General features: G+C 39.8%; 1 protein-coding gene across 4 annotated transcripts; it reads right to left on the bottom strand.

Moving 5' to 3' along the window:
- Positions 1-521: 521 nt before the first annotated feature.
- On the bottom strand, positions 522-19,406 carry RIOK2 (RIO kinase 2). Of its 4 annotated transcripts, none has more exons than XM_010585320.1 (10): positions 18,934-19,406; positions 17,842-17,980; positions 16,243-16,359; positions 15,124-15,299; positions 13,395-13,483; positions 9,538-9,729; positions 9,050-9,142; positions 7,578-8,114; positions 5,932-6,028; positions 522-1,525 (listed from the first exon to the last, which is right to left on the bottom strand). In XM_010585320.1, the coding sequence occupies exons 1-10, from the start codon at positions 19,075-19,077 to the stop codon at positions 1,364-1,366; spliced, it is 1,746 nt and encodes a 581-aa protein (XP_010583622.1). In that variant the 5' UTR covers positions 19,078-19,406; the 3' UTR covers positions 522-1,363. The 4 variants fall into 4 exon arrangements, with proteins under 4 accessions (XP_010583622.1, XP_010583623.1, XP_010583624.1 ...); XM_010585321.1 differs by having other exon boundaries at positions 18,778-19,026; XM_010585322.1 differs by lacking the exon at positions 18,934-19,406 and adding an exon at positions 18,461-18,649.
- Between the last annotated feature and the right edge of the window lie 2,238 nt (positions 19,407-21,644).

Here is a 21,644-nt window from a genome sequence, read left to right on the forward strand (position 1 = left end):
TCACTGACCTGCCATGGTTTAATTAAGACCACATACAGCTGCTGGCTGAGACTAGCTTTTACATTGTTCCAGAGAGAAGACAAAAATTAAAAACTTTGAAAGCAAGAGTGTGCTGCAAGACAGAATAGAGGCCGCAATTCTTCAACAGACTAAAACCTCAGTAAGGTATCAGGCATATCAGGTACGTAAGCCAAAGAATAGATAGCATCAGACATGCAAGCAGAAAACCAAAGGTCAAAGCCAAAGTTCCTCATTTCTTTTACTCCGGCAAGTAAAAGATTTAAGATTTTCCAAACTATAGATTGATAATTTAAACTCTGCCAAGTTGTCCTTCTCAAGAAGGGCTCCACTTCACATCTCAAGCACAAATACAGTGGATAGAAGGTCAAAAAAAGAACATAAAAAAAATTTAAACTACTCTCTCTTTCTTCAGTGGTCACAAACACTCCTCTCCTTATTATGAGTTTTTAAATATAAGCACTATTTAATTTTATTACTAGACATACCTTGCTTAAAATAAAAAAAATAAATCAAGATATTTGTTTTTCTTCTAGGTTTTCAGACCCCAAGGATATAGCATAGTAAAAGTCATGGTAATGTTTTTGAAAAAGAGAAGTTCCACGATCCTCATCACTTTATGTAAGTTATTAGATATAAGGAATTAAATTTATTGGTAACTGTGCAGGCACATTAAAAATCAGAGTGCTTGCCAGGTCTATACAACACTGTTATTACATATTTTTCTGCGCAAGATTTATACGTGAGATCGTGGCGTGAATGAAAAAATAAATGAGAATTGCTGGCTTCAGAGCATGCATGTTCATCATATGGATTGCTCATACACATTTTGTACAGGTACAAAAGAAATCTTAAGAGTACTAACTGCTATCAGGTTCATATTTGTGATTTTTAATACAATCAAATATCTGTTTATAACATGAGGGTAACATTTTAAATTTAAATCTCATGTCATTGCAAAAATTGGTTTTAAAAATTCCCTTACTTCCCTCTTAAGAGGGATCCTCTGCACAATAGAAGATTGTTTATCTAAATGCACACAATACAATGGATTTACAATAAGATACTGTTGGAAATTACTGTAGTTAAATTATCTTAGCTGGTACTACTGGTCTAATTTAAACTACAGTCAATGTTTTTAACCAGAAACACAAACCCAATTAAAATCACAGGAACCACAATGAGGTTTTTTAACTTCTAGAAAAACATTTGGTAGTATAAAAGAGATTGTGACATTATGTAAAAGGATTAGCACCATTATATAAAAGGATTATTGGTTATTAGCATAATTCTTTTGACTATATGCATTGTGAGTTTTCTCATGTTCTATGGGAGCTTTAACAAATTATCCCCAGAAACTAGCTGCATCCATGCTTGACTTAATGTTGTGCATATTTTCTCGACGTTGTTTGGTATAAATATTTGCCTCTCCTTTTTGCAGCCGTTGCCTCAGAGCAGACTTTTGATGTTTGGTCAGTTGACGTTTTATCTTCTGTTTCACCAGTTCCTACAAATAAACAAACAATTCAGTATCAGAACTTTCTGAAGACCATTTAGTACTGAGACATGGCACAATGATAGCGCATTTTCACTACCAACATGAACATACACGATCCTAACTGGAAGACCTCTGTACATCGAGAAGTTAAGTGATACACAAAACAGTTAACATGAGCAAGCCCAGGTCTGTGCAGTGTTGCCCTAAGCTGCAGATACAGGGCTGTCTTCAGGCCTGTGTTGTGCTGCACAAATCTGTTGTCTGTGGGATAAACTAAGCCAGCTCCCGCTCAGTACTCGCAATTAGGCCTCCTGTGTGGCCCTGCCTTTTTCTAAAAGTGCACCAAGAAGTTATTGTGTGAACTTCAGTTCAGCTTGACTGTAGAAATGATGAACAGAGTTGTTTACTTGTAAGAAAATCATAAAATAGCTTGACTGACTGAAGAGAGAGATTCTCTGCTACAGACAAGGTCTGCACGGCACGCTGCTTGTGTGTTGGGAGTCCTGTTCAATGCTATAACCTCAGGGCTCCCAGCATCCTAAAGGGGTGTGGGATTATCTATGCTATTCTTTTCCGACAGTCTTAGCTTTAATAAATAGCATTTTAAATCATACCTTACAGAGTTTAAGTGTCTTTCTCACAGGGACCATAAAGGACCAGCACCTCTCAGTGCAAAACACATGCCTTCTACAAAAATGTAAAAGCCGGTAATATTCTATGCTTCAAGATTAGACAGATGTCTTTTAAGTTTTAAAAAAAAAAAAAAAAAAAAAGGACCAGTAGAACATTTCACGTCCTGCAATAATTACTTGGTTTGTGCCTATTTTTTTAGCACCGTATTTTTTTCTAGCACCCTATTTTTTCTAAAGTTTGGATTACAGTGATGCGAGTGGAAAACAACAACTCTTTATCACAAGTGTGCCTAAAAAAGATGGGCAATCAGGAGCGATTTACAATTCCTCCTCCAGTTTTCCCCTGTTGTGAGGCACTCTCCTATTAAGATTCCCAAGGTCAGGACTGTGTCATGCATCTACAGCAGAAGTACTGAAACAGCAACAGCCACTGCTATTTCCATAAAACTGCAATAGTTTTATGAAATCTCATCTGTTATTTACAACTATGTTTTCATTCTGAGTTCTGCTTTCCATTATGCTGGCAATAGCTATCCATAATAAAAATGAAGCCATGATTTAGTAGATGGTGGCTGTGATTTTGTCATTTGGAAAATGATCCCAGCTCCCGCTGCTGCACTGATACTGAGTGCATATGTGCATATCGTGTCTTGGAAGAAAAAGAGAAATCAAATTATTTTCATCTTTCTATTTCATCATGATGGAACCGTACTTATTGGAAATCCCAAAGGAGTGTCTTATTTTTATTCTAATTAATAAAGCATTAAAAAAGGTCATATGAAGGAATAAATCTGTCCTTAATAAAAGATCTGCTGATGTCCAAGTAACTGGACAAGAGAAAAAAATATCCATGTAATTACATTTCCTTTACATGTACCCCAATTTCAGTTGCCTTGTTGTGCTTTGTTGATTGTACTATCAACTCAACTTCACTGTACCATATGAAGTAGTAAGTTGGTAGGGAATGAATTAGGAACCAGAAAGCATCATTTTGGCAAGTTATGCTCTTAAAGAATTGCTGTGACTAACACAACTAAGGTAACAAAATACATGGCAGTCAATGAATCCAGTTACTCAATCCTGATTTCAGCAGGAATCCTGTAATAATTAGGGAACCACCTGAACAGCAGTTTCTTAAGTTACATCGCATGCAGGCTGACTGTTGAAATCTGGATAAAAAACAGCTGCATGTGATCCTTCCTCCTTGGGTACTTAGTAGCACTCAATATTTAACCATGAGCTCTTTGGAAATAAAAATTGTAGATTCTCTTTAAAAATATTCCTGAAGAAAAAATGATCGGAACTAATTTAAACTGTTGCACAGATGTTTTTCTTTTGCCAATAACACATCTGTCATTCTGTGTTTTCTGTGGGCAGAACCCTGAAAGAAGGCTTCTCTATTTCTCCCACTCTGGTCCAGGACAGATGACTAGTTTATACAAAACTTGCTAGAAGAAATTTTGCAAGAGGGATACCAGAAGTTTTTTACATGGAATCATAATGTAAATTCACCAAATTCTATTGCTAAATCACAGCACATGGTGGAAAGACTCCCTAGTCTTTCCATCATCATAACCTAAATGTAAGCAAATACTGAGAAATGCTTCAGAGTAAACAGACTTACATTTTATTATTTAAATTTTTGATCATTCACACTGTTTCCTCTAATTAAATTACATCACTGCACATAAAGAATTGTACAAGCCCAGAAAGATACTTTACTTCTTGTGGAATAGCTGATTTTCCAAAATTCATGAAGCCTTTTCTTTTTGGCATATTCTCCAAGTTATGACTGTGCCTGCTGCTATTACTGCCATTGTTTATATATGCCTGTATGAATTAATTTGTGTGAATTTAAAAATCTGCTTATGTTTTAGTATGTTTTCTCTAACAAACAGAAAGCAAGCTGCATAAGTAACAGATAAATGCTAGCAGCAATAAAAATGCTTCAGCTCTAAGCAGCCCAGTGGATCTTACTGCAGTGCCACTACTTTGCTTTTTTAGTTTTATAATTATTTTGTTATGTTACAACTAGCTCATTATACATGTCATTTCTTTAGCTGTAACACTCAGAAGTTAAAATAAGATTCAGCAATGGGCAGAAACGTTATTTTACTCAGCATAAAAGCATGTAAGTGAAAGCATGCAAGGTAAACTGGTGCAGGATAAAGCTTTTTATGTGGCTGAACCTCTCGAAAGCTTTCCTGCTAAAGTGCTTTTATCTTTCTTTTAGAACAGAAAATTAAGTTCGTACACGCCATTTACATATTTTTAACATGTCTTATGTTCCTGCCTACAGAATAAACATACATCCTCTATACACTCAAAAAGGTTTCTATAGCTACATAATGACCACTGCTACCACTAACTGGGGTACAGGAGAATAATTTTAAGTAATTTCCTTTATAGAACTTAGTAGCACTAGTCTTTTTTTTTTTAATTCTGCACACTTAAATTAGCAAACTCAAAAAAAAAAAGAAAAAAAAATTACATGGACCAGAAGCTAGGGTATTCCTGGCAGGTCATCCTGGCTCTTGTTTACTTCATCCCATAGTTTTAATCTAATCCTTCGTCTCCTTAAGATGATACAATGCCATCCCCTAGAGTAAGAACTGTGATGACGAAGATCAAAGTTGGATTTTTTTAGCTTGCATGAAGTCCTGTAAAAAATGTCTTAGACAAGATGCAAGCATGCTGTTCCTTAACATTCATTTACACGTGTAACTTTATTGGTTATTGGTGCATCTTTAAAATGCTTAACAACAACAAAAATATCCAAACATGAAAGAGTAAAGCAGCCAACTATCCCATGAATATTATAGCCACTGACAGGCACCTTGTGTAAAACAAGGCTGCTTCATAGAATCACTTCACATCACTTAATAGGACAGTAGCAAAGCCTTTGTTAGAAAAGTACTGAAGCAGCAAGCAAGCAGCAGACTGAAAAGACTGTAAACAACGAAGACCAAGTCTAACTGGAAAAAAAAAAGGTCACTCTTGCCAGCACTATAGGATTCAGATACAGTATTTCTAGGACTAATACTCTAATTAGGCAATAGAAATGCTTCGCAAAAACCCAAATTGAAAAAGTATGTATTTACTTTTGGTACATGTCATGAAAGAGCTGAAACTACACCAATGTGTTCCCCAAACTAGATTTTTCAGATCTTCTGCTCCTAACTGCAAATGAAAATGCGACTGAACATAGGTACCCATTGTATGGCAAGTATGTAGTCTGACCTAATTGAAATTAAATTCTGCTGAAAATGCTCTGATTTATATAATGCAGAAAGTCAGATAAATTCATATTGCCAAAGAAATCACTACTGAAGTGAGTTCATATAAATGTTTCAAAGAGTGTGAATCTCTGAGAAGACAGGCAAAAAAGGCCAAATTAAATCCTGACTCAAGCATCCACTTTTAACATAAAAGATATTAACTGCAGCTAGCAACAGAAATGAATAAAATGATTAAATATTAGTGCATGAACATACATTAACATACATTAGCCTGTTACTGACTAAATGAGAGTTGCTAATGCTGGTGTAGAGCTTTGGCTGAAGAGAAATACATGAAGGAAAGTGCTGGAAATCATTGCCTGTAAACAATTAGAGAAGTATCACTCCTATATTTCTGCTGGCATGGAAATGCAAGCCACAGAGATACATTGTAACAGTCTTTTTAAAAATAATTAATGCTAGAGAACATTTTTACAAATAAGTACTAACAGCTATGTGAAATTTAATATGGTCTTAGAGTAAACTAGGTAATAACAATATTTACCGCTGGAATGGTTGAACAGCTCCCAACACTTCTGACCGATGTGATACTTTTAGTCCTTGTTCTGTGCTCAGCAATATGAACGATACTCTCTTCATCTCTAAAATACATAAATCAATGTTTTATTCCACTAGCAAGATAAACAGTTTGCCTTTATGAGCATCATGTTTTAGTCTTAACTTTCTGAGATATAATCTGAAAACTCCCAACAGAACATGCAAGTACTACAAAATGCTTAGACTTTAAATATTAATACTAGTTGTTCAAAACAGGCATTATATGAAAGGCAGAATTTGTTGCACAATAGCCACTGGTATACCAAGCAAATTAAAAGAAGCTTAAGAACACTAAAAAAAGTATTTCAGATTCTGCACAATGTTTCGACAAGTCATTTCACTAAAAAGCAAAACCAAATAAGGAGGAGTATGAGCTTGGTATATGCATCCAGGTACATGGTAGGCTGGCAAACTCAGAATTTCATGTGCAAGGGTCTAGCCTGAATGTAAGCAGGAATTTCTAAGTATGTCAGGGAAGGAATTAAAAGCTAGAAGACCAAACAGTACAATACATTCCAAGGAGCTTGCTCTTGCTAACTTCAGCCGAGTGAGCAGCAGAGTAATTTGGCTTTGAGACAGAGCATTCAAATTACAAACTTATTCATTAAAGTTATTAGAAGCAGTATTTTAACATCATGAACTCTTTCACTACTGTCGTAGTTTAACCCCAGCCAGCAACTAAGCACCATGCAGCCTCTCACTCACTTCTCCCGAATCCAGTGGGATGGGGGAGAGAATCGGGGGCGGAGGGGGGGGAAGGTAAAACCCATGGGTTGAGATAAGAACAGTTTAACAGAACAGAAAGAAAATAATAATGACAACAATAATAAAATGACAATAATAATAAAGTGACTGGAATATACAAAACAAGTGATGCACAATGCAATTGCTCACCACTTGACAACTGATGCCCAGTTAGTTCCCGAGCAGTGATCCAACCCCAGGCCAACTCCCCCCAGTTTATATACTGGGCATGATGTCACATGGTATGGAATACCCCTTTGGCCACTTTGGGTCAGCTGTCCTGGCTGTGTCCCCTCTGAACTTCTTGTGCCCCTCCAGCCTTCTTGTTGGCTGGGCACGAGAAGCTGAAAAATCCTTGACTTAGTATAAACACTACTTAGCAACAACTGAAAACATCAAGTGTTATCAACATTCTTCTCCTACTGAATCCAAACCATAATGCTGTATCAGCTACTGGAAAGAAAATTAACTCTATCCCAGCTGAAACCAGGACAACTACCAATATTAACTGAAGAAAAAGGGAAAATAATTCCACCACAGAAAAGAGGTTGGACTATGAATTAAATCCAACACCTGTTCTCTCGTTAGATACTACTATACAGCTGGACAACTGATATGTCACACTTTACATATGAAGCATTACGTATGTAGTACCAATCAACAGGTTACCCATCATGAGACCAACAGAAAAGATACTCACTGCAATGTTTTCAAAATAAATTGAATTTTTAGTCTTCAATTTAAACAAGGGTAGCTAATGAGTAGTCCTTTTTGAGCTACTTGCAAGATTTACTTTTATTGGGGGGAGGGGAGGAACCACGCTCCTAGACAGTAAGTATGAATCTTTACCTGTAATGCCTGAATTTCTCATTTAAAGTTGACAAGTCAACCAGATCAGGGCATTTGTCTTCATTCTCCTTATCATTACAGCACCATCCTTGACCTGTCTGATTTTTGACTTCAGCAGCATTTTCAGTTACGCTTTTGCCCTCAGACAAAGCAATCGCAGAACTCTCTGCATCTTCACCAGACTTCCAAAGCATAGCTTGACCTTCAACTTTTTCTAAGGCTGAACTCAGCTTTGACATATTCAGTCTTTGTGTATTTTCACTACTTTCAGTTGTATCAGCCTCTTCGTTGCTATACATAAAGTTGTGAGAGGTTCTGCTTTCAGAGAAATCACCCACTTCATACATGAAGCCTGCATTGTTTTCTTTATCTTTGCTGAAGAAGTTGAGCTTATTCTCAGCATCTTCTACAAATTCTGATTCCTCTGTTGTATTATCATCCTCATCAGAAGTTGGTGGGTAAAGCAGTTCACCACCTTCCTGCATTTCTTTTGTATAGCCACTGGCAGCAATCTCTCTATCAAGAGAACACTCTCTCCTGTGAAAGAAGTACATTTTCTTTTAATATGCTAAATCATCAAGCTACTAATATGCTACATCTTGGATTACAAATATTAATCAAGCTAGACTATTAACAAAGAGGATATGCTCTGTTGAAACACACAGAATGTATGATAGTGCTGAGCTTAGGTAAAGTATTAACAGAATGTGACCAGAAAAAAGCAAACTCCTGCAGAACATGATCCCATCTCCATAGCCAGCATTTATTTGTTTATTTATTTATTTATAGGAAATTATTTTATTTTAGCAGGAATACAATTTAGCTGTGAATTCAAATTATGTTTAAGCAAACAGAAGAATAAAAGGTACACTGACACACAGAGACTGATTCATGTGTGGTACTACTTTGGAAAAGTGCTCAGAATGAAATAAAACCCTTTTCATTGCAACAGCTTCGGTCTTAAAATAAGTGAAAAATTACTTTACTTTTCAAAAGGGACAAAAGGCATTGGGAAGAAAACTTTGAATGTAATAATGTTTGACGAGGCAGTCACCATATTTACTAGCATTTTAAAAATAAATTCAAAATTGAAACCGAAATTAATCCTCAATATACTAGAATTGTCAAACAGGCTTTGAGAAGTGGGAGAAACTGATTCTGCATCACTGTTAATACTTCCTAGATAGTCACCATTTCAATCAAGCTTTTGGATTCATCTCTCTTCCTTAGCTGCAAGAGGAAAGACAAAGGAGGTAGCAGTGGATTTTAAAGCACGCTTTAGCTTTTGGAAACCACTTAGAGTTGGTTGAAGAAAACACAATAGGAATGACAAACATATAATTTAAAATTGCATAGTTGCGCCTATTTTTTTTATTTCTCCTACAAGCATCAATCACAGGCATCCATTTTTCTCACAAAATCAACACAAATACCATAAATAGGAGAACTCAAATTCATCTGGCAGTTTCTACCTGATGTCTTTGAATGCTGGGAAGAGCTCACTCTCGTAGTTGAAGCGTTTCTTAAAGAACTCCTTAATACAGTTAACATCTCTGTCAAAATACCTGTAAAAAAATATAGAATTGTACGAACACAAAATCAAGGTAATGAAGTCTACTGCAGTGATAAACTTTCACCCTACATTTCTTGTCTTTTACTGGTTTTATTTGAAAATTATTTCTATTGGTGATCCTAAGACAAAAGGCTAGGGAGACAAACTGCATGCATTTTATTTCTAAGCATTTCTTAACTGAACAACATCATTCTCTCTGAGAAGAAATTAATTACATATTTATCCTACAGAGACATTTCTACACATTCATAAATCAAACTATGGTTGGAATGTTATTTTTGCTGCATGACAAGAATGGTAGAAAAAAAATCAGAAACAGGCAATGGAAACAAGTCATGGTTGACTATTTGCTATCATCAGCACTTGCCAGATTTACTTTGAACCTACCATTCAGCATTTGCATGTGATGTTGATATCATCTGAGGGAAATCAATCATAGTGACATGGTCATCATTATCCAATATGAGATTAAATTCATTGAAATCACCATGAATCAAACCATGATTGGCAAGTTTTACAATCAGATCCATTAATTCACTGTAGACAGAGGCAGGATCTTCCATTTGTCTCACCTGGCACCTGGAAAGTTAAATATAATAAAATATTCTGAATGTTGAAAGACTTAATTTGAAAATATGGACAAAGTAAATGAAGTACATCTGACAGAATGCCAGGGTAGTTCAAGTTAAAAGGGCCCTCAAGTCTCTAGTCCAATACCATCCTCAAAGCTGAGTCAACTCTGAGATCAGACCAGATTGCTCAGGGCTTTGTCTAGTTGGTGCTTGAAAAATTCCAGGGATGGAGAGACTGTGCAACGTCCACAAGCACCCTGTGCCACTGCCTCATTGTCTTCAGTGGGAGAAAATGTCTCCTTATATGCTGGCTAAATCTCATTTCAGCTTATACTCATTGTCTCCCATCAGGCACCATTGTCATAATGCATTATTCAAATAATGGATCCGTGAATTTTTATGTCTTTCCTGTTTTAGGTAATCTTATGGTCTCAGTAGGAACTAGGTCTTTCTGTATTCAAATTTAAATGCCCCATGATATTTTCTTTTACAGAAATGTATTTTCTAGACTAAGTTGGGGAAAAAAAAAAAAAGAAAAAAGCTTAAAGCATTCCTGAATGCATACCTGAGAAAGCAAAGTACCTTAAGTGGTGAAATACAAATCATCTGTTGTTTAGAAACAAACTAAAAAGGCAGTTTTCTTATGGTACCATAAACTGTGAAGAAGTGGTCAGCATTTAGAGTTATCAAGTGAAGTATTCTGGTCAAATGCAGCACTGCAATATTGTAAGAATGGATCATTTGTGCAATACAAAGAATAAATGATGGAAGTCTAGCAGCTCTGTAACAGGCTCCTGTTCGTACCAAAATTAATTGGTGACAATTCTCATAGCCACAGGTCTGCATCATAAAACATCCCACTTGCTCTTTTGAATCTGGAAGTCATGTTTAAATGGTATCTTCCAAGATAGGAATCTCAGGTCCCAAGGATCAGGGGCAAGGGTTGGAGCAAGGAAGATGCACCCTTGTGGAAGGGCATCAGTTCAGGGAATACTTAAGCAAACTGGACATACATTAAGCCCATGGACCCTGGATGGGATGTACTCCCAAGTACTGAGGAAGCTAGCAAGTCTCTTTGCAAAGCCACTCTTGATAATCATTGATCAATCATGGTGACTAGGAGAAGCACTTGAAGACTGGAGAAAGGCAAACATCACTCCCATCTTCAAGAAGGGCAAGAAGGACCTGGGGAACTATAGGCTGGTCAGCCTCACCTCAAGCCCTGGGAAGGTGATGGTGCTGCTAATCCTGGAAACCACTGTCAGGCACACTAAGGGCAAGAAAATCATTCAGAGTAGTCAGCTTCACCAAGGGGAAGTCATGCTTGACCAACTTGATAAACTTTTGTGATGAAGTGACTGGCCTGCTAGATGGGAGGACAGAGTGGATTATTAACTACCTGTACTTCAGTAAGGTTTTGACACTGTCTTCCCTAAGACTCTCAGAGCAAAGCTGTTGATGTATGGTCTGGATGTGTAGACAGTGAGGTGGACTGAAAACTGCCTGAACGGCTGGGCGTAAAGTCTAGCTGGAGGCCAGTGTACCCCAGATGTCAAAAGTGGTTCCAGTCCTGGTAAACATCTTCATTAATGAGCTGGATGACAGGGCAGAGTTTGCAGACAACACCGAACTGCGAGTCACTGATATGCCAGAAAGTCACGCTGCCATCCAGAGGGACCTCGACAGGCTGGAGAAATGGGCCAGCATGAACCTCATGAAGCTCAATGAGCAATGCAAAGTCCTGCACATGGGGAGGAACAACCTCATGCCCCAGTACACAGCAGGTGTCACTCAGCTGGAAAGCAGCTTGGCAGAAAAGGACCTGGGGGTCATGGTGAACACCAAGTTGAATATGCAAAGGCAGCTAATGGTATCCTCAGCTGCATTAGACAAAGCATTGCCAGCAGTTTGAGGCAAGCAATCCTTCCCCTCCACTCAGCACTGGTGAGGCCACACCTGGAGTACTGTCTCCAGTTCTGGCCTCCCCAGTACAAGAGAGACATACACATACTGGCGAGAGTCCAGCAAAGGGCCACAAGGATGATTAAGGGATTGGAGCACCTCTTCTATTTGAAAAGGCTGAGAGCTGGGACTGTTCAGCCTGGAGAAGAGAAAGCTCAAGGGGATCTCGTCAATGTATATCAACACCTGAAGGGAGGGTGCAAAGAGGACAGAGCCAGGCTTTTTTCAGTGATGTCCAGTGACAGGACAAGAGCCAACAGGCACAAACTGAAACACTGAAACACATAACTGTCTGAACATAGGAAACACTTTTTCCACTGTGAGGGTGACTGAGCACTGGCACAGGTTGCCCAAAGAAGTTGTGGAGTGTCCCTCCTCAGAGATATTCAGAAGACATCTGGACATGGTCCTGGACAACCAGCTCTGGGTAGCCCCGCTCAAGCAGGGTGCTTGGACCAGATGACCTCTGGAGGTCCCTTCCAACCTCAACCATTCTGTGATTCTGTGAGATGTGAAATGAGGCAGGTAGACTAGGAAAAACTAAGTCCAATTTGGCAGGAACTTTGGATAACTTGTATTTGTCAAAGAGAGCATAAGAATTGTTTACCATAAGTCACCAACTCCACACTGGTTTTTCAACTCAGGCAACAGACAATGGAAAAACTGGCAACAGGCTCTAGGTGGCCCTGCTTGAGCAGGTCGTTTGGACTAGATGACTGCCAGCTGTCCCCTCCAACCTCAATTATTTGGAGATTCTTTGATCTTGGCATATTTGAAATAATTCTCATCCACTACTTATCTCCTTCAGGTTAGAATCACAAAACAGGGAGAGCATGGTAAACTTCCACTGCAGATCTCCACATGGAACTTTAAGTGCTCCATGTACATGATGGATGTGGAATTATTTAACAAATGAAGGTGGGGAGACAGAATACAATGAAGTCTCTTCCATGTTAGTCTTCAACTGTTATACTTTGGGATTAATTCCTTTTTGATTAAACTGCCCACTTTAGATCTTGATTACTATACAAGAACATGGACTGGTTTGTTCTAGAACTAAACAATTAAAATCTCTAGATAAGCACGTAGGTTATTCTGCATTATATCGAGGCCTTCTGCATTCTGCTCTGCAAACAAAACAAACCATCCATTCACTTACAAACTTCAGTGATATTTAATGTTCCTAGATGTTGAACAACTCAACCAAAGTAATCTTCCTTGAAGAAGCAAACCCAGATTATACATGGTATTCTACGTAAACAGAGCAGAAGTTCTAGAACAGTGAGTTATAATCTTACCTGAATTACCAGAGCAAGGATCACGAACCAGCATTCAGAATGTGAAGGATGTTATATTCAATACTGTACATATCCAATAACATATAGAGTATGTGATTTCTGTGTAGAAAACAGTTGCAGTACTAACATGTGTCACACTGCTTTTTTGATGTATTCCTTACTTAAAAAAAATCAGTCTATTCCACCAGTCTCTTTGGACTAAGAAAAACCCCAATTTCTCTGAATAAAAAGATAAGAGAAACAAGACTATAACTAAGTAGAATGCTAATGACTGTGGGCTAGAGAGCACTATTCAGCATGGTGAAGTCAGAATTCATTCGCATGACAAGGAAAAACCCTAACCCTGCTACCTTACTGAACCTAACATTGTTAGGGTTTCTGTAACACAGAGAATTCAAGCTTCAGTACTTACAAAGGATAGCCATCAATAAGTTCCATGACAACTGCATGCCTGTTGTAGTCTACAGGTTTTGGAACAGGAAATTTTCTGTCATGCAGAGCCTGGAAAGAGACAACACATTGCAAATTAAAATTAAACAGTTAAGAAAACATTGTATATATTGACAAACTGCCGTCTAAGATAAACAATGAATATTACTGTGGAAGCAGCGTACATTACTCAAATGCTAACTGGAAACATCAAATCACATGCTTAAGAAGGAAGACAGCATAACAGACATTTGAACTTTCACTGCAAAGACAAATAAAATTAGTAAATTTAGACACTAAGCACACTGCTATACTGTTTACAGTTTAATTATCTGCATCTGGAAGAAAAACACAACAGAATGGAAAAATGAGAGAATTGTATCTGGTCTGTTAGCCCAAATAATCAATAGCAGATAACTGGGAATAGGGTGTCAGGCATTAGAAAAAAATTCCGCACTAAATTGCTGCCAATACAGTTCTGCCTGACTAGTTAATCTATACTCAGTTGCTGTAAGACAAAAGTTCATTCTTAAATATTAATAGCCAGCATTACACCACGTTAAAGATTAACCAAAGGTAGGTCATAATATTTTGAAGCTCTCCTGTTAGCCTCTTCTAATGCAAATTTAGTCATTCACTTGATCCACTCAGGTCCTTTATGGCTTCATTCTCTTTTTACTCTTTCTCTTGTTACCAGAGAATTTTTCTAAGAAATTTTTCTATTCTAAGTTAAAGCAACATAAATATAGCTTTTGTTGCTTAAATATTACACTACTATCACTTTTTGGCACACAATTAATCCTCCCCCAACCCTCTTTTCAGGGAAACTGACACTCATTATTACATTCCTACAAGTTCTGACTACATAATGCTTTACGAGTTGGGCCAGCTGGACCAATATAGAGGTTCTAAATAATGGTAATAGTTCTTTCTCTCTCTGTGGACGCCACTGGTAAAACCTATCAAGGTTTTTTAAGAGAAGCAAGCAAATAATATTTAATGTTTATAATACTGTTGAATAGCACAAAAGGAGAAGGGAAAACTAGGTTTTTATAATTAGTTTTCCACTATCAACTTTCAATCACTATATAACATCTGCATTTTTTTAAAGCAGATCAAAAACTCTGTGAAAGTAGCAATATATGCTTGGAAATTAAATCTTTTCCCACAGTACAGAACAAAGTGTGCTTTTTCAGATCAGAACACCAGTCTGGACTGAAAGATTTCCCTCAACAGCACAGCAACAAATGAAAACATTGTAAACTGAAAAAATAAATAAATTTAAAAAAAAAAGACAGCTGAACGAAGAAAAAGAATAATTCTGATGAGTAACTGTAAATTTCCTTACTTTTTAAGGTGTTTTTGCAAGCTTATGCAATAAATTTTAAAGGAAAAACAGCAGAACTGGTGATATATAAATTATCTATCCTTAAATAATAACATTAATTTGAAATTCTCTTATGACACCTGCTTCTGTTCTTCAAGGCTTCAATGGCAAAGCTTCATTTTGCCATTGGAAAGTACACAAAACATATAGCATTGAAATTCTCTGAAATATATACTTTAAGTCCACTAGGGGGGAAAAAAAAAAAAAAAAAAGAAGAAAGAGTAAATCATACCATTACTGCAAATACAAAGTGATCAAAACACAGTATGAAAAGTACCTTCCAGCCTATTACACCATTGCTGATATTGTGTGAATGGCCACCTACCTTCATATAGGCAAACTCCTTCATTGCTGCTAGCCGGGATAAATACAGCCATGACATTTTATGTCTGTGCTTGTGGTAGTCACGTTTATTTTTCAGACTGCGAAAGGAAGTTCTTCCAAGCCTATGTAATTTCAATGCAAACTGTTGCTCCTCTTCATTTGCAACAATATAAATATCTAGATGACACAAAATGACATAGATCAAAGAAATAAATGATATCTAACAAGCTAGTATCCGATGAAAAAGTGCAGTGATAAGTTTGTTACTTCACTTCTCACAATTACTATTTCTGGCTTGGCAAGTTCTACTACAGTTAGCAAAGACAGCTAAATTTACATATTGTATATCAGAGATCTGAACAAGAAGAAATTATTGTTAAAGTGACCATTAGAAGAAATATTGATGTGATCTGAAACATCTTTCAGAGTAGGAGATCTTAATGTTCCTATATTCAGGTTAACATCCCCAGGCTATCTGCACAGCAACGAACAAATATAAGCTATCCTTTAGAGCAATCTAGGGCAGATGCTGGTATTCTTAATCACGCTCTAGAAGAGCTGCCTTCTTGCTATTTTGTGGACAGACAACCCAAAGGACCAGCTCCTTAATTTAAACAGTGTTAACAAATAGCCTATGTTTCATTTCTACCATTTGTCCCCAACAATCCCCTTCTCATTCTTCAATTACACAAGTTAGGGGCTGTGTCAAATTACAATATACATGAACATAAGAGGAACCAAGATGGTATTCCAATAGTTTTCAGCCTATTTTACTTTACTATCTTAAAGTGGGATCAAAAAACTGAAATCATCTTTTTGCTAAAATGGTTCAAAACTCTTCACAAACAATGAGACAAACAGCATCTGCCTGCAAAGTACCTTTTCAAGCGATGAACCAAGAATCAGACAGAATTGTCTTCGCTCTTGTGAAGAAATATTCAAATGCAGCCAGAAGCCTCACACAGCATTTCAAGAAGTGACCATAAACCTCGGTGTTTGACAGATTAACTGATGTGACTATCCAGAGGAAAACTTACCTAGTTTCTAGCAAAACATTTGCAACATTACAGCTCTTTTTGCTTAAAAAAAAAAAAAAAAAAAAAAATTTTTTTTTAATTACCTGATTCTTTGCCAACACCCATCTGGTTTCCAACAGAATTTATGACTTGTCGGGAAGACAGAGTTTTCAATGCAAGGTAATCATATCCTGCATTAGTTAACCGATAACCCTGGACAGCTAGGTAAGAATAAAATACAAAACATTTCATTCCTCATTAGGTATATATTACACTTAAAAGAAGTCTCAGTTTAGTCTTGTTTCTTGTTTCAGCTTACAGTACTCAACACCCATGTAATATTTCACCTGTTGGCTATTATCAGCCCAATTTGAAAGAATGGTAAAGCTGTTTATATTCCTGCAAGTTTTATGAAAATTGACAACTGGGCAGAAGACAAGACATGCTGTTAGCCCCTCTCTAATAGAGGCAATGGCAGTACTTCAAATAGCTTGGGAAAACACAGAGCATTTTGGAAGATACACATTTAAGAGACACAGCAGGGATCTGCGATTGTTGTGATGATCTAAAGCAACCTTCAATGCTCTGAAGAACTGGGACAAAAAAAGGATACAGATCTCCTGTAGACTCCTACAGTATGTTTGCAAAGCCAGGTGCAACTAAAAGGCTGAAGGAAATGGGGAAAGGCCTGCACAACTACTACTTGTCACATGACAGGGAATAAAAACTCCTTTAGTAGCTTCTGAGGGGGTGAAATGTACAAGGCTTTTGCAGTCTGCTCCAGTTTGTGTACTATAAAACTGTAACTCATTTGGGCTGACTCCTGTATGCATCTGAATATTGCCTTAACCAATGATTCTTTTATTTTTCATTACTTTGGTGACCAAGCAAAAAAGAAAGTTAACTGTTCATCGCTTTTCTGCCTGTCATCTTTACAGGCACAAGCAGCTCAGCAGACAGCTCCAACATTTGGTCTGCACAAACCCATGTTCCCAGGTGTCATGGTTTAACCCCAGCCAGCAACTAAGCACCACGCAGCCGCTTACTCACTTCCCCCCACCCAGTGGGATGGAGGAGAGAATTGGGAAAAGAAGTAAAACTCATGGGTTGAGATAAGAACAGTTTAACAGAACAGAAAAGAAGAAACTAATAATGATAACACTAATAAAATGACAATACTAATAATAAAAGGATTGGAATATACAAGTGATGCACAATGCAACTGCTCACTACCCGCCGACTGATGCCCAGTTAGTTGCAGAGCGGCGATCTCCCCACCCCAACTCCTCCCAGTTTATATGCTAGACATGACATCACATGGCATGGAATACCCTGTCGGCCACTTTGGGTCAGCTGCCCTGGCTGTGTCTTGTCCCAACTTCTTGTGCCCCTCCAGCCTTCCTGTTGGCTGGGCACGAGAAGCTGAAAAATCCTTGACTTTAGTCTAAACATTACTTACCAACAACATCAGTGTTGTCAACATTCTTATATAAAATCCAAAACATAACACTATACCAGCTACTAAGAAGACAATTAACTCTATCTCAGCTGAAACCAGGACACCAGGCTAGGTCCAAGAGAAGGTAAGACTAGCAAGTGCTCTGAATGCTCATACATGCCAAGCTGTAGTACTTCTGCAAGTACCGCTGTGAGGCACTGAGGACAGAATGAGTGCAGGAGCCCAACAAAAAATTCAAACTCACTTTTAGTTCGTTCATAAGCTAGAAGTTTGTGCTTCACCAACTCTCTCAAAACTTTATTACAGCCACCATGTTTAAGGCTGGCAATGGAAGCAATTAAGCTAGCAGGAACTATTTCATGGTTCTTCATGCCCATTTCCACCTAAAAGAGTAAATAAAAATAGATTTATTAATCCCTGTGTTCAACAATGAAATAATATCACATCCCACTTGAGACTAAAATAACTTTTTATGGATGCATTTTTTTTTTAATGACTTAACCAAATCTTTTAATATTCATCACTGCTCCTTGATATCCTTTGTATAATTCAGCCTTGAAACTTAAACAGTTCTGGACAGAAGATGAATGGCTGATTAGGTTTCAGTCTCAGGAATGGATGAAGGAGCTGTTCTACGTTTCTGAAATGAGACTCTTTTCTCATACTTACACAGCTGTGGCTCAGTTTGCCTTTCCACTAGTTCTCCTGCATTCAGTACAGTCAGACAGGCCAACTAGCGCGGCCTGTGCTTATCATATAACTACCCAAGGCAGGACGCCGTGCACTGGTAAACCTTTGCTCGCTCCTCGTTAAGACAGCGTGCCAAAAGCAATCACCACGCGTGTAGAAACTGGTGACAGGACCTTCCTGGGCAGCCCTGCCGTTAACGATCCCTCCGAGGCAGCCGGCTGAAAAAAAGAACGGCACCACCTGGGCCCTCTCCACCGGGAAACACCAACATCGGACCTCAGGGGAGGCAGCGAGAACAGATACCGGTCCCGTTCCCCTGCAGCTTTTCTTCCACTGCCGTTTGCGACACTACCAGTTCAGTCTCCCATCCCTGCACGGAACCTGCCCGACCCCGCTTATCTAACCGGCGCTGTGCTCGGCTAGGCTAGGCAGGCCTCCACTACTCTCCCCGCTCGCCTGTCCCCTCAGCCAGGCCTCCCCACCGGCTCACCGCTGTCAGGACCCTGAAGTGCTCCCTGGAGAGGTACCGAAGCATCAACACGTTCAGCTTCCCCATAACCGCTGCGGCCGGTACACGACAGCGCCACGAAGAGCCCGCTTAGTCCGAAGAGAACAACGAGGCCTCTCTGCCCGTGCGGAAACACACCACCACAACGGCACCGCTCCGACGCATGCGCAGAGCTCTCGACACTGCCGCAGCAAGCTCCTCCCGGGCCGAGGTTGCCGCATGTTTGGGTCCTGGCAGCTCCGTACGCACCCGTGTCCTCGGCCGGGTCTTTGTGTTCTTCATTCGTCAGTGAGTCAGTATCGACTGAAAATCGAAACAGAACAAGCCTCTGCTCCCGGAGTGGCTGGATCTCTCTCCCTACTGCGAATGAGTTAGTTGGGTGCCGTGTGCATCTGCCAAGACCGACTCCCTAGAAGAAAACTCGCAGGCAAAGCAACTAGCGCGTCCCGCCGGTGTTCCGGTGGGGAGGCGGGGCAGCGCGAGCAGGAACCATCAGGGGCGGACCCCAGCACCACGCCCCACCCGCCGCTCCTCCCTACCCTCCGAGCGGCCCGCAAGCCTCGACTGCAGCTGCGCACAACTTGGGCGCGGCAGAGATGTGGAGCCCCTACGGACTAGTAGGTGCGGGCGGAAGCTCTTTGTGCGCGTGCGTCCTATCACCGTGCTTCCTCTGCGCGCCGAGCGGCGGCGGGGAAGTGGGGTTCGAGGCTGCGGTAGGGGCACGGCGGCGTGCAGCCCCTCTGCGAATTCTTTTTTTTTTGTATCATACATGAGAACAGGGCTGAAAGAAGTAGAAATACTGATGGGACAGCTCCCCCCCCCATTTACTAGGGGTTGAGGAAGAGGCGGTAGTCTAAAGTCAGGTTTACTAACTGGGAAAGAAAGTGCTTTTACTGCTTTGTAAGTAACTTTCTGCATTGTGTGTCAGACTGCAGTGGTGAGAGGTTAATTAACTTTGTTCTGTGACAGTAATGAAAAATTAGGCACTCTTTCCTCAGTTGCTTTGTAATGTAACTACTTGTGATGAAAGTATTTCTGCTGAACTTTTTGTCTACTGCATTTTTCAGACTCTTTCTCAAGGTCTTTGAATGGTGAAAATGGTATCTCTGTTGACTTAAACCAGTAAATCCTTGATCCTTATACTTTTTTTAATTTTCAGAATTTATACATAGAATATGTCGTCCCCCCCCCTTTTTTTTTCTTTTGAAAAAGACTGACTATTGAGTTCTGATTTCGGATTTTCATGGCATCATCAAGTACCTTTGAGAAAAGTTTTCTCAGTGATAGCAAGATATATGTATTTTTGTCTGCTTTTCTTGAAATAAGTTGCCAACAGTACAGGCAGAAGCCTTATATAAAGATCTGAAATAATTTATGTATGTAGTGCACTAGCCTGTGATACAGTGCTCTCCGAGTCACAAGGAAGGCAGATTATGTGGAGGAATGGCATATGCTGTGTTGAAATTTTGTGCAGCAGTGGTGCATGTGATACCAAAAAGCTGGTCAAAGAAACTCTCTAAGACTCATTTTGGAGTTTTAGAAAGCAGGCATTCTTTATTGCAGCGCTGGATGCACGGGGGATAGTTCCACCTAGTGTGCATACCACAGTTTTAGCACAAACAGGTTATATAGAATAACTAATTGCATATTAATCAGATTAGTATAAATATACATAAAAATGATTATAACTGATTATCATAGTACTGCCTATATCCGATCATACGCAATGAAGGATCCATTTGAGTCGAAGGGCTGCTTTTATGACCACTGACCCATTTGAAGTTCTTGTTGGCTCTCCTTGAAGTCTTTATTCTTGTCCTTGTTCTTTGATCTTGAAGCTTAACGCAGTTTCAATCACATGTGGTCAGTTTCAACATTGTTCTCATCTAGTGTTGTGATGGGTTGACCCTGGCTGGACGCCAGGTGCCCACCAAAGCTGTTCTATCACTCCCCCATCCTCAGCTGGACAGGGGAGAGAAAAATATAACAAAAAACTTGCGGGTCGAGATAAGGACAGGAGAGATCATTCACTAATTACCATCACGGGCGAAACACACTCAGCTTAGGGAAAATTAGCTCAATTTATTACAAATCAGCCAGAGTAAGGTAAATGAGAAATAAAACGAAATCTCAGAACACCTTCCCTCCACCCCTCCCTTCTTCCCGGGCACAACTTCACTCCCGGATTTCTCCACCAAGCCGCCCCAGCGGCACAAGGGGGACAGGGATGGGGTTTACGGTCATCACATGTTATTTTCTGCCGCTTCACCTCCTCAGGGCGAGGGCTCATCACACTCTTCCCCTGCTCCAGCGTGGGGTCCCACCCACGGGAGACAGTCCTCCACGAACTTTCTCCAACGTGGGCCATTCCCACGGGCTGCAGTTCTTCACGAACTGCTCCAGCATGGGTCCTTTCCACGGCGTGCAGTCCTTCAGGAGCACACTGCTCCAGCGTGGGTCCCCCACGGGGTCACAAGTCCTGCCAGAAACCCTGCTCCGTGGGCTCCTCTCTCCACAGATCCGCAGGTCCTGCCAGGAGCCTGCTCCAGCGCAGGGTTCCCATGGGGTCACAGCCTCCTTCGGGAACCCACCTGCTCTGGCATGGGGTCCTCCACGGGCTGCAGGTGGATATCTGCTCCACCGTGGACCTCCCTGGACTGCAGGGGGACAGCCTGCCTCACCAGGGTCTTCCCCACGGGCTGCAGGGAAATCTCCGCTCCGGCGCCTGGAGCATCTCCTCCCCCTCCTTCTTCACTGACCTTGGTGTCTGCAGGGTAGTTTCTCTTACATGTTCTCACTCCTCTCTCCGGTGGCTATTTTCTCCCCGTCCCAACTTTTTTTCCTTCTTA

This window comes from Haliaeetus leucocephalus, unplaced genomic scaffold (genome assembly GCF_000737465.1).
Source record: "Haliaeetus leucocephalus isolate CR32 unplaced genomic scaffold, Haliaeetus_leucocephalus-4.0 Scaffold93, whole genome shotgun sequence".
Lineage (NCBI taxonomy): Eukaryota > Metazoa > Chordata > Aves > Accipitriformes > Accipitridae > Haliaeetus > Haliaeetus leucocephalus.